At 41.6% G+C, this 14,474-nt stretch overlaps 1 protein-coding gene across 5 annotated transcripts in view; it reads left to right on the top strand.

The window, feature by feature from the left end:
• Nucleotides 1–14,474, top strand: part of Mllt10 (myeloid/lymphoid or mixed-lineage leukemia; translocated to, 10) — a gene marked incomplete at its 5' end in the record, with an annotated part of 164,656 nt that overhangs the window by 144,026 nt on the left and 6,156 nt on the right. For 2 of the 5 annotated variants that reach the window (XM_013515402.1, XM_013515401.1), the window contains 7 exon segments: nucleotides 4,061–4,178; nucleotides 5,498–5,570; nucleotides 8,900–9,054; nucleotides 11,124–11,312; nucleotides 11,667–11,755; nucleotides 11,847–12,208; nucleotides 13,369–13,465. In XM_013515402.1, coding sequence (XP_013370856.1) covers nucleotides 4,061–4,178; nucleotides 5,498–5,570; nucleotides 8,900–9,054; nucleotides 11,124–11,312; nucleotides 11,667–11,755; nucleotides 11,847–12,208; nucleotides 13,369–13,465 — 1,083 coding nt within the window. 5 annotated transcript variants of the gene reach the window in all.

Raw genomic sequence — 14,474 nt, 5'->3', positions numbered from 1 at the left:
AGGAGAAATTTCAAGCTGAAATGTAATTTTAATTTGTTAACTTTTTGATAATGTCATTCTAGGAAATACTACTGTCTCGCTGACTTGAGTTTAAATGCTGCCTTGATAGAGACTTACTTTTTTTCTAGATAGGTTACTGTAAATTTGTTAACAATATTCTTTAGCTCAAGACACCTAGACATATTTTAAAAGTGATTTGGACTTTAATAATCTATTTTTAACCTACTGATCTTTGGAGACCATCTTGCAAAATAATTATACTTCTCTTAATGACTTTTTTACTAGTGTTAGAATAAGTTTTGTGTTTTTTATGTTTTTTTTTTTAAATTTTTTTATGTTTTTCTTCTAGTACCAGGAATCGAACTCACAACCTTGCGCTTGCCAGGCAGGCGCTGTGCCGCTGAGCTAAATCCCCAGCCCCCACTAGTGTTAGACTAAATGTTATAACATCTTGAATGTGGAAGTGGTTCTTTTTAATTAGCAGAAGGAAGCCTCTTTAAGACATCATATTGTAAGTTAAAGCAGAAGTTTATCGTGATATTAACTTATCTTGAAATAATTCTAGATGTATAGAAAAGTTGTAAGAACACTGAGCAGTGGTGGTAAATCTATGGCATACATGCCACAGCAGGCTGTTTGTATCAGTGATGAAAGCTCTAAAAGGTTCGCCATCCCTGCACTGCAGTATTCATATTACATGTTGTGAGTATCCAGCTCTCCTACCCTACAGATTCATATGTTTGTAGTACCAGTAGATACAAGGAGAACACCTCTCCACGGCAGCCACTGTCCGTTCCTGGGCAGGATAAAGCCGAAACGTCAAGATAGGTATCCTTCCAGAAAAGAATTTCTAGTCCTCATATCCGATCATCTGAAGCAGGCATATGGTACTTCAGTAATTTGACTTCAGTGCATTTCCTAAGATCTTTTGAGTGTATGGAATGCCAGTTGCTGTTTGTGTACTCTTTTCAGTTAAGTTGTCTTTTTTTCCCCAGCTCTTTCAATTACCCATCTTCTCTGCTGTTAAGTTGTGAATCTTTTTACTCAAATGTGGGTTTTGTGGTTTTTTTCTCTTCTTTTTTTTTTCTTAAATTTTTTGCCTGGAACTACCAAAGAAAGGATCATCAGGGTTCCCACTGCCACACATTTCAGACACTAGTAGTGTGCTGCCTTAGCTTTGACAGACATTAGTGGAATCTTTGTTAATTAAGGTTGCCCACTTTAAAATGATATCATGACCTGTGTTTTTAAAAACAGGTATCAGTGTACAGTGGCTTACACATTTTAATATACTAAAAACCATCTGTCTGTAACTTGTTTTTATTTCTCTTGAGATTTTTTTTTAAGGTAATGTTGATTTTTTTGTGTGTGGGGGGGTTCTGGTACCAGGAATCGAACTCATGACCTTGTGCTTACCAGGTAGGCGCTGTGCCGCTGAGCGAAATCCCCAGCCCCTTTTGTTTTATTTTTAAAGGAAAAACAGAACTTTTGGGTATTTCTGAGTCATCCAGATAATTTGAGAAGTTGGTCATTTTGAATAGTATTCCTCCTTTATTTTACTGTTACTAACTTTTGCCAACCATCATTTGTAAAAATAAACTTTCCTATTTTCTTCCTGGTGATGTCATTATGCAGATCAGTGTTATACTGCATTGATTTCTATTTTGATCTTTGCTATAGTGGGCCTGGGAGATGTTAGGAAAAGTAAGAAAATTTGGAGACTAGATCAAGAAAGTGCTACACTTTGAAATTTGAAGCTGCTAAGGATAAATATGAAGTCCTTGGCAGAAAGAACCCTTCCTAAAAAAGGGTGCTGTAGTTTTGGTATTCTTATGAAGCAACTGAGGCAACTCATGAGATTGATAATTGGAGCTAAAAAGGAATTCCAGCTGGTAAATTATTGGTTGTGATTTAGCCAGGGCATAACATAGATAACTGCATAAAAATGGGAAGTCGGAGGGCTAAGAACATTGCCTTGCTTTGCAGCTGCTTGGGCACTGGGGGTCTCTGTTCATGGAGGACCTCACCAGGGTGCCGGGTTGTGCTCTTTCTGCCTCTTGTGCTCTCTCCTTTCTTGTTGTCCGCTGTTACTTTTTGCTTCCAAAAAACTATCTCAAGACACTACTGCTTCCTCCTTCTTCCTCCTTTATAATTCATTTTCTCTTCTAATCTATGCTGTGCTTAGTTGATCGTTTTGGGTTGTGTCTGAGAGTAAATTGGTTCTCTGAAAGGCATTTTTAAGGGTGTCTGAAGCTTTAATGATACATGGTAACGTTTGTTTTTTCTGTTGGTTTGGTTGTATTTTCCTTGTTTTCATTTATTTTATGAGTAGCTGAGATGCTCCAGTAGTTTTGGAAAAGTAACAAAATCTTAATTGAGTTTATGAATTGTGTATTTTATGTATCCAATAGTATTAACTACATGGTGAGTGGCGATACCTTTAAATTGAAGTTGTGACTTACTTTTTACTGAAGGCTTATTGATTGTTAAACAGGTTTTTGGGAGGTGGTCTTCTTGACACAGGGTCTCCCTATGTAGTTCAGGCTAGCCTTGAGCTCACTTTGTAGCCCAGGCTGGTCTCAAACTCCCAACAGTCCTCGTGCCTCAGCCTCCCGAATGCTGGGATTACAGGCATGCGCCACCATGCCCAGCCTAAACAGAATTTTATTGCATGTAGTTATTGACTCTGTGTGCATATCGTCAGTAAGGGGGAAAAAACCCAAAATCATCAGGTTGAATTTACAGACACCTTTTGAAACAATGGAACGCAAGGATAGGATTCTATATCATGAAGACTGTTTCTATGAATTGTGAAAGTACATTTTTCCATGCTTAGTAAGTTGGCCAAAGGCCCAGATAAAAATGTCAGGTTATGTCTATTTAGAAACACAGTTTATTTCCTGTAATACTTTACTTGTTTTGACTGCTGTGTCATCATTGTCTCTTGTGTGCTGTTGTACACGTCTAAATGTTCTGCATCTTTTGTTCTGCTGTTAACTCGGTTTTATGTTAGAAGTGGTTCAGTTTTTTGAAGTTATAAAAGCTTAAGTTTGATTTCATTCAAACTTTTTTTTTAAAGTTTAGTTTAAAATTTGTGGTTCTATTAAATCTGAAAATCATTTCAATCAAATAACCTTCTGCAAGTAACTATATTTTGTGTACAAGATTTGTTTCAAAAATGGCACATTTGCAGGTTATGATATTATTGAAAAGTATGAGAGTGAAGGCACAGCAAAGAGGCACTTTTATTACACTGGGTTGTGCAGTACTTTGGCCAGCCTCCTTAGCTTCATCTGTTTAAGGGTTCATTTTCGCTTGTTTGGCACAGCTCCCAGTAGAGGCCTTCAGAATTGTCATTAGCAACATGAATGAATTACAGACTTTGGACGAGCTCTTCAGTTAGTAGAGTTGGCCTCCTGCCAGAAAGACAGTGCCTGATACGGGGTCAGGGCACAGCTCTGATTCGTTGAGCTCTGCATTGTATAGAAAGCATACTTGTGATGCCTGTTTGCTTTCTTTTAAAGTAAAAACAAAACAAAACAGAAAAAGCAGCAGGCTTTCAAGTCTATCAAAATAGGAAGTAACAAACAGTGTGCAGGTTTTACTAATGACAGAGTTAAGCAATGGAAATATGGCTCTGCGTAGTTGAAATGCTGGAAGTTATGGCTGGACCTTTTGACCTCCTTAGCCAGCTTCTGATGTAAAGGACTGAAGAATTTGTTAGACATCTGTTGTCTACCTGCTCTTATTTTATAAATGGCTTAGTAAGTTTAAATAATTAGTCATGTGTCCACGTGGTTACTGTACTACCGGTTTTTAGTGTTGAGTAGATGCTTTGAATTTGCCAGTCTTTTGAAAGTATTCAGTAGTTATGTAACTTCAAAAATTGACATGTTGGAATGGTAAAGCTAGGAAAAATGAAACTTACTTTTTCAGAAAGTCAGGAATGTCTGTTTATACTCTGAGGCTAGAGGGGAATAGTTAGTAGCTCAATTAGGAGGAAAAGCAATAAGATATTTTCAGATACAATTCATTTGTTGTTGTACTTCTTTTCGTTTAGGCAAACACCCTGCCTGGCTCTTCTCTTAGTCAGGCACCATCTCATATGTATGGCAGCAGAGCAAATCCAAATCCAGCAGTGGCAGCTCTCATAGCTCAGTCTGAGAACAGTCAAACAGGTAAGATTTCAAGAATCCAACTCTAAAATTCTCTCCCCAGTGCAGTTTTTCTCTGTTGGTTCATTTTCACTGAAAAGGTTTAGAGGTAGAGGTATGGTTAATAGAGGGATTGCTTCCCCCATCCTCCTTTTAAAACCAAAAGCATTCCAGTTGGAAGGAAGTCAATAGCATGTTGTGGTGCAAAATAGTGATGTGCCTTTCTCCCCCTTTTCTGTCTGAAATGTAAATGTTTAAGTAGAGCCATCAGCAGGCAGGAACGCAAATGTCTCCTGTGACTTCCATGATTGATGTGCTCCTTCCTCCCTTCTGTGCAATGAGAGTAACGTAACACTGGGCTTTTCTCCGAATAGCCTGGACCTTTATTTGCATAATTCATGAAATTGCATTACACAAACTTGGTTTAAAAAATCCTGTTAGAGAATTTCTACAGTGTTGAGTAATCCTGTGAATTTTGACCAGTTGACATTTTGTAGCATTTGCCTCTCGTAGGGTTTTAATGACCCCCTGGATTTGCTCTATCTCATTTCCCCCTTAAGAATTTGTTGACATGTCCAAGTAGTCCTGCCGTTTGGGGGCAGGGCATGGGTTTAGCAGTTCACCAAGAATGGATCAGTCTTGTCCTCACCCTTCAGGGTCAGAGGTTACCTGACTCAGAAAAGGGAAGGACAACCTTGAAAGAGGCCTGAGAGATAGGGTGGCTTTATTAGGAGCTAGCTGCATGGGAAATGTGAGTTACTTTTCAAGCAGAGATACTCGTGGACTGTTTAGTAAAAGGATTAATTTTTTTTTCTTTAAACTTTGGGTTTCTGCTTGTTTTTATCAATTTGAAAATTTATGCTTGGTGTGTGGATTTGTGTAACATAATTTTAGTCTCACATGAGGCTCTATGTAAATGTGTTTTATGACTTGTCTTGGAATGCAAAGTGTTAAAAAATACAAAGCATAAGGATTTGCTGTGATAAGCATACAGATTAGCTGTCCACAGCTGTGATTCATTACTTTAACCATAGAAATTAAAAGTGGCTGAGGGGAGGGTACTGTAAATTCATACCACGCTCTGTGCTGTAAAATTGAAAGGAATGAAAGAACAGAACACAATCCATCGCCTTTGACACCCACAGAAACGTGTAGGGACAACGCTTTACATGCTGCAGTTCAGTAGTTCTCAGCTAGCAACACGCTAGGTCTTCTACTTCCCTCGTGACTGCAGCCATAGTGGCAAAGGTTTAATGTGTGTTTTAGGGCAATGAGGGCCAGAGCTTAAAGCCTCTTATCCGTGAGAGAGTCAGTTTACCAGCTCTGAAATATTTACACTGCAGATCAGGACCTGGGAGACAACAGCCGCAGCCTGGTCGGCAGAGGAAGCTCGCCCCGAGGAAGCCTGTCCCCGAGGTGAGTGCCCTCCACTCCGGCGCATCTGGAAACTGTGTTGCCCTCTCTGTGGCGCGCTTGTGTGTGAGCTTCCGAAGCGGTCTGTAGACAGAAGGCCATGTTTAGGCAGTGAGAGTAATTAACTTGCATATTAATTTGAACATGATTAGATTCCTGAGCTGAAGGAAGATTTTTTTAATGGTTTCAAATGAGTTTGAACCCTTTATTATTTGAATACATATTTAGCTGCTGCTGCTATTAATTCATTAACTTGGGTGATTATTCTTGCTCACAAAATAGTTTAAAATGTCTTAAAAGTGTCTTAAAAGTTGCAGACTTCTAAGTCTGCAAGTTGCTTTAACTTGGCCATGGGGGTGTGGGCAATGCTCTTTCCTCAGCCTCTTATTCTGACTTTGGCTGTGGAGCTCTGACAGCAGGTCTCTGAGATCCATCTCAGTCTGCATTGTTTGAAGCTAAGTTGCCCAGCTGTGCAAGGAGCATTGTGAAAGCACTGTAGATACGTGTAACATTCGTATGCCTGCTTGGTGGGTACATGTGGAAACGAGTGAGGACTGTATCTTCCTTCTGTTCCAAGTGGGAAAATGGTGGTGTGAAATTTTGTTATTTTATTATACTTTTCAACTTTGCACCTTCTTCTAGAATGTTTTCTCTGTAGTTTCACAATTTCTACTTCAAACACCGCACTGAATGAGAATAAAGAATAGGATGGAAAAGCACATTCTGGGGTCCTCGTGTGGAAAACATTCTCTTAAAAATTCAGGTTTCTATGTGATGACAAATAGCGAGTGTTGGTGTTGATGTGTTGTGGATATAGTTGAGGAATGTCTGTTGAGGAACGTCTTCACCATTATAGCCATTAGTTCAGCAACTTCTAATTTTTCTGTTTTCTGTTGGTCCTAGTAGTACCTTTTTCCTGTGTAATTCTTGGGTGAATGAAAAGTAGTATTGTTTTTCTTGATTGACCTCTACAGAAGATTAAATGCCCCTGCTCTGGAATCTGGGGATCTAAAGTGGTCTGTGATTCTGTGTACCTTTATACCGTTACATTTTCTTTTCTTTTTTGGTGGTACTGGGGGTTGAACCCAGGGCCTTTGCATTTAGCTACATTCTGAGCTTCTTCTGTTTATTTTATTTTTTTTAAAGATGGGGGTATTGCTGAGAGTCATCTAGGCTGGGCTCAAACTTGAGTTTCTCCTGCCTTAGCCTGTCAGAGTTCTGCAATCATAGACATGTGCCACCACACCCAGATGTTTTTTTGGGGATGAGGTGGGAGGATGAGACAGGGTCTTGCATATAGTCCAGGCTGGGTTTGAGCTCAGTATGTAGTCCAGGCTAGCATTGAACTCACGATGGTCTTCTTGCTCCAGTCTCCAGATGGCTAGCATTATAAATGTGTACTACCACTCCAACCTCCTCCAATACCCCTTCGCTTAAAAAATGTTAGTGGAATTTTGCTCGTACGTTTCCTGGAGAAAGCATTTCTTTATTACCACTTTAAAGTATCACACACATTGCTCAGAAATTATTTAAAATTCCTTAGTGCTATTTTGCTTGGTGGTGGATTTGTTTTTCCAGTCCTGGGTCTTTGTACTGAGCTACATTACTAGCTCTTTGTTTGTTTGTTTGTTTCTGTTTTTGTTTTTGTTTTTCGTTTTTTTTTTTCCTGTACTGGGAATCAAACTCACGACCTTGTGCCACTGAGCTAAATCCCCAGCCCCCTACTAGCTCTTTTTAAAATTTTATTTTTGAGATAGGATCTTGCTAAGTCACCAGAATTGGCTTGAATTTGGGATCTTCCTTCCTCAGCCTCAGAATACAGGTTTGTACCACCACACTGGGCTGTTGAGTGGTGGTTTTTAACAAAAACTTAAATGTTATATTTTTATTAGCGGCATTAGTTAGAATATTGGCTTTCATTGACTAAGTTATTTAAAATGAGTAAATTGTTTAGAAATCAGCCTGCAATATAATGGATTACCTGGCTATATATAGTGTTGGAAGCTTATGGCCTCTGGATGTTGGGTGTGATACTTGCAGAGGGGATAGAAGGCTTTCTTTGCTGATGCTCTTCTGTAAGGTGCTGAGCAGAATGCCAGGGGTCGTTAGAAGGCCTGGGTGTGGTGTACCTGCCGCTGGGTGCTAGCAGTGACTTTGGAGGAGCTGGGAAGCCTGTGCGCGTGCCTTCTTGGAAAGCAGGCCTTGTGCTCATGTTCACTTCTCCTTGGGGAGTGGCGCCACTCCTGTCATTCCACTGGAACCTGGACACTAACACCTTTCCTGATGCTTTACAGGAAAGCTGGAGAGCAAAAATGACTCCATTTACTAATTGAGGGCGCTTACGTGTCCATCTTAATGGAAGTAAACTTTGTTACGAAAGCGTGAATTATCATTTGAAGTACAGATCTGACATTTATTATTATTATTATTGTTACTGTTACTATTTTTGTCTTTTTGAGATAGGGTCTCACTATGCAGTTCAGGCTGGCCTTGAGCTCACTTGGTAGCCCAGGCTAGCCTTAGACTCGAAATGATCCTCCTGCCTCAGCCTCCTGAGTGCTGGGATTATAGGCATGCGCCACCACACCCAGCTCCAGATCTGACATTTTAGAAGTATTTTTTATAATGGATTTACACATTACTTTGGTTTGAATATTCCTTAGTACTGAAGATAATTTTTAATTTCTAACCAAAAACTGCTTCAAAATGGTTAAGATAGACAGGTGTGATGGTGCACACCTATAATTCCAGCACTTGAGAAGTTGAGGCAGCAGGATCACCATCAGTTCAAGGCCAACATGGACTGCACAGAAAGACCCTGTCTCAGTAAACAAAAGTTAAGAGAATTGTGAAAATATTCTTTTATTCATATTTGATTGACATTTTGTTGTTTGTAAATTCAAATGCTTTCCATGGTTTTATAATCGTAGTCTATTCTGATAGTAAGTCTATTAAGGCAGAAAGGTGGAACTCTTATTTTTAAAGTCTTTCTAACCTCAGTCTTTTTGTTTGATAAAGCCGTGCCAACTTCTTTTACAGCCTGTTCCAGAGATTATTGGTGGTATGCCTATATTTTCCAGTAGGTTTTAATTATTTAATATGTCAGCCATTTCTTTGATTTTATAATGCAGGGAGGAAGAATGATAATTACTCAATTTTAGGGTTGATTATGGTTTTATATAGCCAGAAACCCAGTCCTTTTGGCGTAGGCCACCTGGTGTTAGAAAGCTTGTCCAGGAACCCCAGCAAGCAGGATAAGGTAAGAAACCCTACTGTGCTCTCTGAAGAAGCACGTCCCTTCTTTCTAACTTGAGTGTGCCTGTTTCCCCCAGGTCCCCTGTGAGCAGCTTGCAGATTCGCTATGATCAGCCCGGCAGCAGTGGTTTGGATAGTCTGCCTCCAGTAGCGGCCAGCATAGAGCAGCTGTTGGAGAGGCAGTGGAGTGAAGGACAGCAGTTTTTGTTAGAACAGGGTACACCGAGTGACAGTAAGTGTTCATTTTCTGATCTTCAGATAAAGGTGGGGGTGGGGGATAGATACAGGTCACTTTTTATCCACAATAATGGTGGAGTTGTGACATATTTTTGTATAACGTGGCAAGAAAGTGTAATGCAGAAGTTTAATGGAACCAGTTTTATAGTGTTATGCTTTGGCTTGAACCCTGTCTTTACTGGGGCGATGCTCTTGTTTAGTCTCTCATTTGTAGAATTGGGAATACGATTGTGTCTGTATTAAGGTTGTTATAAGGAGTAAAAGACATGAAAAAGCCATAAAGACCATGGCTCGTGTAAAGCACCTTCTGTTAGCTTATAGTTACAGCTGCTGTACCACTGGTACTACTTCTCCATAGTTCTATAATTTGTTCTTTGCTATCTTCTCTTAGGCTTTAATTGTTGGAAGAAAACTTACTTATCTATAGAGAATTTAAGGAAAAAAAAATGCTTATAATGGGCTGGGGACATAGCTCAATGGCACAGCTCCTGCCTGGCAAGCAGAAGGTCCTGAGTTCAATTCCCCATACCAAAAAGAAAATGCTTTTAGTTATGATCATTCTTCTTAATTTTATAATTTAGAGAAAGAACAAAATATTTTAAAAAGAAAGAATAGTTACTACATCAGAAATGTAATTAGTGTGTTATATGTATCATTTATTAAGTTAAAGTTACACTGTGTGGTATATATTGTATGCACATATTTACATTTTAAATTTTAGGACCACGGTGAAAAAGCACAGCAAAATAAAGTTAGAAAAAGTGGCAGTTAGCGGAATGACCTTGTGTCAAGCATAATATTTTTTGGGGAAAATAGGTGGTTTTCCATCACTTTGGGATATGAAATTCTCCTGCTTTATTTTATTAAAGCAAAGCTGTTTTTAGTGTAGTGAGCCATGTGCCATAAATCTGCTTTTTAATGAATGATGTGCAACAAGAAATGCTAATTGTCAGGAAATTGATGCCAGGATAATCCTTTGAACAGATAGCTGGAGGACAAGGTTAGTTTATTAGTCTTGCTGCATTTCATTTGGGCCTAGGAACCGTTTTTTGGGGGACCTTGAAGAGGAGGGGCATAAGTTAAGTCCTTGGAAAATGGCCATATTGTGTCTGTATACAGCGGAGCCATCTCTCTTGAAGGCCCTGAGGTCGCATTAAACAAATACAACCTTTTAGTACGTAGACTTTTAAAATAGTCCTTTACGGCGACCTGTGTCCCTGTTGGGGGACAGTTGGGAGGAGCCACACAGTGGGGCTGCAGAGGCCACCCTTGGCCATGGTGGGGAGAGGAGGGGCGACACACAGCGCTCCCTGCTGGGGCACCGTGCTCAGCAGCGTGCTTGGTTGGGAGCGCTGCTGGGTCACAACTGCCTGGCAGGTGCTTGGGAGTGCTCTGGCTTTTGTTTTTTTTGTTTTCTTTTGCGGGGGGGGGCCTGGGTGTGGAACCCAGGGCCTTGGGCGTGCTGAACAAGCACTGTGCCGCTGAGCTAGATCTGTCCCTGGCACACTCAACTTCAAACTGAGCAAGAAACAAAACGTGCCCTCCTCACTGTGTCAGAGGACATTGGTGAGCTCTGCTGTGCTCCTTTCTTAGGTAAATAGAACTTCACTGAGAAATCGTGGCAGGTGCTTTGAATATTTAATAAGGCTGTTTTGAAGAAAATAAATGCTACCATTTCTGTTTTGAAAATGGAAGTGAGGGCTGGGGATTTAGCTCAGCGGCAAAAGCGCCTGCCTGGCAAGCGCAAGGTCGTGAGTTCGGTTCCTGGTACCGGAGAAAAACCAAAACCAAAACAAACAAACAAAAAAGAAAATGGAAGTGACCTGCCTCTGATGGTTTGTTGGTACATGCAGCAGAGTTTTCAGATGCTACTTCTCTGAGCAGTCTCCCTGGCGCTTATGTTCATTCAGCTTTAAATGGGCATATCTTATATATATGTAGAATAAGCTGTAATCACTTGGAAATGTTTGACAGAACTCTTCCTTAAAATTACTGGCCCTGTGTCCATAAAATAGTCCTGGGTGTGGGCTTGTCTTCATTAAAAATCATCAAAATGTTCGCTAGTTTTAGGAATGCTGAAGTCATTACACCAACTTCAAGTAGAAAATCGAAGATTGGAGGAACAGATAAAAAACTTGACTGCCAAAAAGGAGCGCCTTCAGTTACTGAATGCACAGCTTTCAGTGCCTTTCCCGACCATCACAACGGCCCTCAGTCCGTCCCACCAGCTGCATCCGTTCTCAGCACAGACGGGTGAGTGTGAGAGCGGACAGCGTGCTTCTGGGAGAGCAGGAGAGGGTCCAGTGCCATGGGCGGGATGGGTCCGAGCGCACTGCCAGTCATGAAGATGTAGAGCAGGAGTGATAGCTTGTTTTTGAAGGGCATAGAGAATCTCGTTAAGTGATTGACTTGATTTTGCTCTCACTTCTTTAGTACAGTTTAGTGGTGAAATTCATTTAAATGTGTAATGGTCTCATTATTGATACAAAGTGTGGTATTGAAAAGTGACAGAAGTTCTGTTTTCTATTTACACTGGCCATAGGAATGTTAGGACTTACTTTTTAAGCTCTTTTAACAGGGTAAGTAAATTTGTTTTTATTATTCTAGCTCCGACTGCCGATTCCTTGAACAGCAATAAGAGCCCTCACATAGGAAACAGCTTTTTACCAGATAGCTCTCTGCCTGTATTAAACCAGGTAGGTTTTGCGTGGTTGTGTGCATGTGTGCTCTGCTCATGAACCGTAGCTGCTTTTGGACTTGTATGAACAGTGTCTCTTCTTCCAGCAGGACTTAACCTCCAGTGGCCAGAGCACCAGCAGCTCGTCTGCCCTCTCCACCCCACCGCCCGCCGGCCAGAGTCCGGCGCAACAGGGCCCTGGAGTCCCGGGGGTCCAGCCGGTCAATGGCGTGACTGTGGGGGCACTGGCTGGTGGCTTGCAGCCTGTGGCTGCCTCTATCCCTGCCGCCACCGCGGTGGGGGGGATAATTGGAGCTTTGCCAGGTAACCAGCTGGCAATTAACGGCATTGTAGGAGCTTTAAATGGGGTGATGCAGACCCCTGTCACACTGTCCCAGAACCCTGCCCCCCTCACCCACACAACTGTACCACCTAATGCAACACATCCAATGCCAGCCACGCTGACGAACAGGTGAGAAGCTTCTGTCGCTATATCGTGGGTTTCTGTGCAACATAGAACCAGCAGTGTCTGTGCTTTAGTTTGGGATTTTCACTGTTCCTTGTAGATGTGTCTGAGAAAATAAAGTCTACCCCAGATTTAAACTAGGCATATCCTACCCAGAGTATATTTATTTTTGAAATTTAGGTAATTCTTACTAAAACAATTAAAATCAATTTCAATAACAAAGTATTAAATATATTGTGTCGAAAGTTTCAGTCTTGATCTGTGATGTAAATGTTAATTTTTCTTACCCCTTGTGTATTTTATTTATGTATCCTACATTCTGAAGAAAGGTGATATCGTGGTGATGCTTCTTAAAATTTAATAGTGTAATTTTGTTAACTTTGAATCAAAGATTTTGATATAAGGTGAAGGGTAAATATTTATCTTGAATTTCCAGGAAGTGAAACTGACTGGTTTCATTGTACTAGAACTTCATGTGACTATTTGTTCAAAATAAGGGGACTAAAGCCATGTTGTTATTAAACATACATTTGAGGAATAATTTTAAATAATTTGTACTTGGTACTTAGTAAGCTATTTCTTCTGGCTTTCTTTTTCTTGATGCTTAATTTAAAAGGATAATTGGGATCATTAAAAAAATCAAATCAGTGGTATGTTTAGATTCTTTCTTTTAACTATGTGTATCTTAGCATGGGTCAAATTATCCCTGAATAATCAAGAATAAACACATGTCAATTTCTATTCCATAAAAGAAATTTTTCTTCTGTTTGGTTTATAATAAAAAGAAAATACTTCTTGACCATGTGAATTCTTACTTAGTTGTGTATATGCATTATAGAAAGAGAAAGAAGAAATAATTTGTACATAATTGTTTCTAAAAAGTGTTGTGGTTATTAGGCTGGGCGTGGTGGCGCACGCCTGTAATCCCAGCATTTGGGAGGCTGAGGCAGGAGGATTGCCGCAAAGTTCGAAGCCAGCCTGGGCTACATAGTTAGTTCAAGGTTAGCCTGAACTACATAGTGAGACCCTGTCTGGAAAAGTAAAATATTATGGTTAAACACTTCGTAATTTATTAAATATTGAATCAAAAAGTTGTCTTTCATTTACATTTTTATAAAGACATTGGAAGTATAAAGTAGAAAGTAAGAATTTTAATCATTTTTCAGTGCCTCAGGACTAGGATTACTTTCTGACCAGCACAGACAAATACTTATTCATCAGCAACAGTTTCAGCAGTTGTTAAATTCTCAACAGCTCACACCAGTAAGTTCTTCCTTTTGATAATAATTTGATTTTTATGAGGAACAAGTGTCCTAGACTAGACTCATGTGGGATTAGAGTACCCTTAGCGAAATAGCCACCATTGCATACATAAACTAGAAAGCTTGTCTTCCCGGTCGGGATGCCTGTAGTGACGGTCCCTTCCTTCCTTACACAGTCAGTAGCACACTGTTACACTGTGGCGCTGTTAGAGGGTCTGGGGATGCAGTGATGACAAAACTCCAGGGAGCTCTGTGGGCAGGGACTCCGCACTGCGTGGTGGCGGTCCGGGCTGAGAACAGGGCAGCGGGTGAGGGACGGAGGAGAGAGACGCGAGGCCCGCTGGACCCACTGTCCGTGCCCTGTGGTGGTGCTGGGGATGGGACCCTGGGCGGCACCCCGCTAGGGAAGCACTCTTCTCCCGCCCGCCCCGCCCCGCCCGCCCCGCCCGCCCGCCGGCGGGACGTTGAAGGAGTGTGCCTTTCTGACTTAGGGGAGAGAGAAGAGAAGGCGCGCTCGAGGTAGAGGGAGCAGCAGTTGTAAAGGACCTGGGCATGTGTTGTGTTGTGGAAGACTAGAAGGAAGGCAGATGACCGCAGAGAGAGAGGTGGGCCGCGGCAGAGGAGAGGTAAGGGAGGGCGGCCGCGGCGAGCAGGAGCGGAGGCGGCCGCGGGAGGAAGCCCGCCGCTCCCGACACGGCGCCGCCGCGGAGCCGCGTCCCGGAAGAGGAGAGGAGTTGCGAAGCCCTGTGCCTGCCTCGGCCACCGGGCCTTCATCCCTGCCCTCGCTTTTCAATCTTGTTTCATCTGTCTCCAGTTTCCTTTCTCAGGATTATTTTAAGAATTATTTAGAAAGCTTCAATAGTGACACAGTAAGGAGTCACAGGTGGACAGGATTAACTTAGCGGCGGCGCGCGCAGGAGGTAGGTGGGGCTGTGCGGAGAGGCCGCGCAGGCCGGGCGGTGTCCCGCGGCGCCGAGAGCAGTGACGGTAGGGACGGTGTCCCGCGCGCC

Source organism: Chinchilla lanigera, unplaced genomic scaffold (assembly GCF_000276665.1).
Source record: "Chinchilla lanigera isolate Chin_1 unplaced genomic scaffold, ChiLan1.0 scaffold00028, whole genome shotgun sequence".
In the NCBI taxonomy this organism is placed as follows: Eukaryota; Metazoa; Chordata; class Mammalia; order Rodentia; family Chinchillidae; genus Chinchilla; species Chinchilla lanigera.
This window is presented reverse-complemented; position numbering and strand designations above follow the sequence as displayed.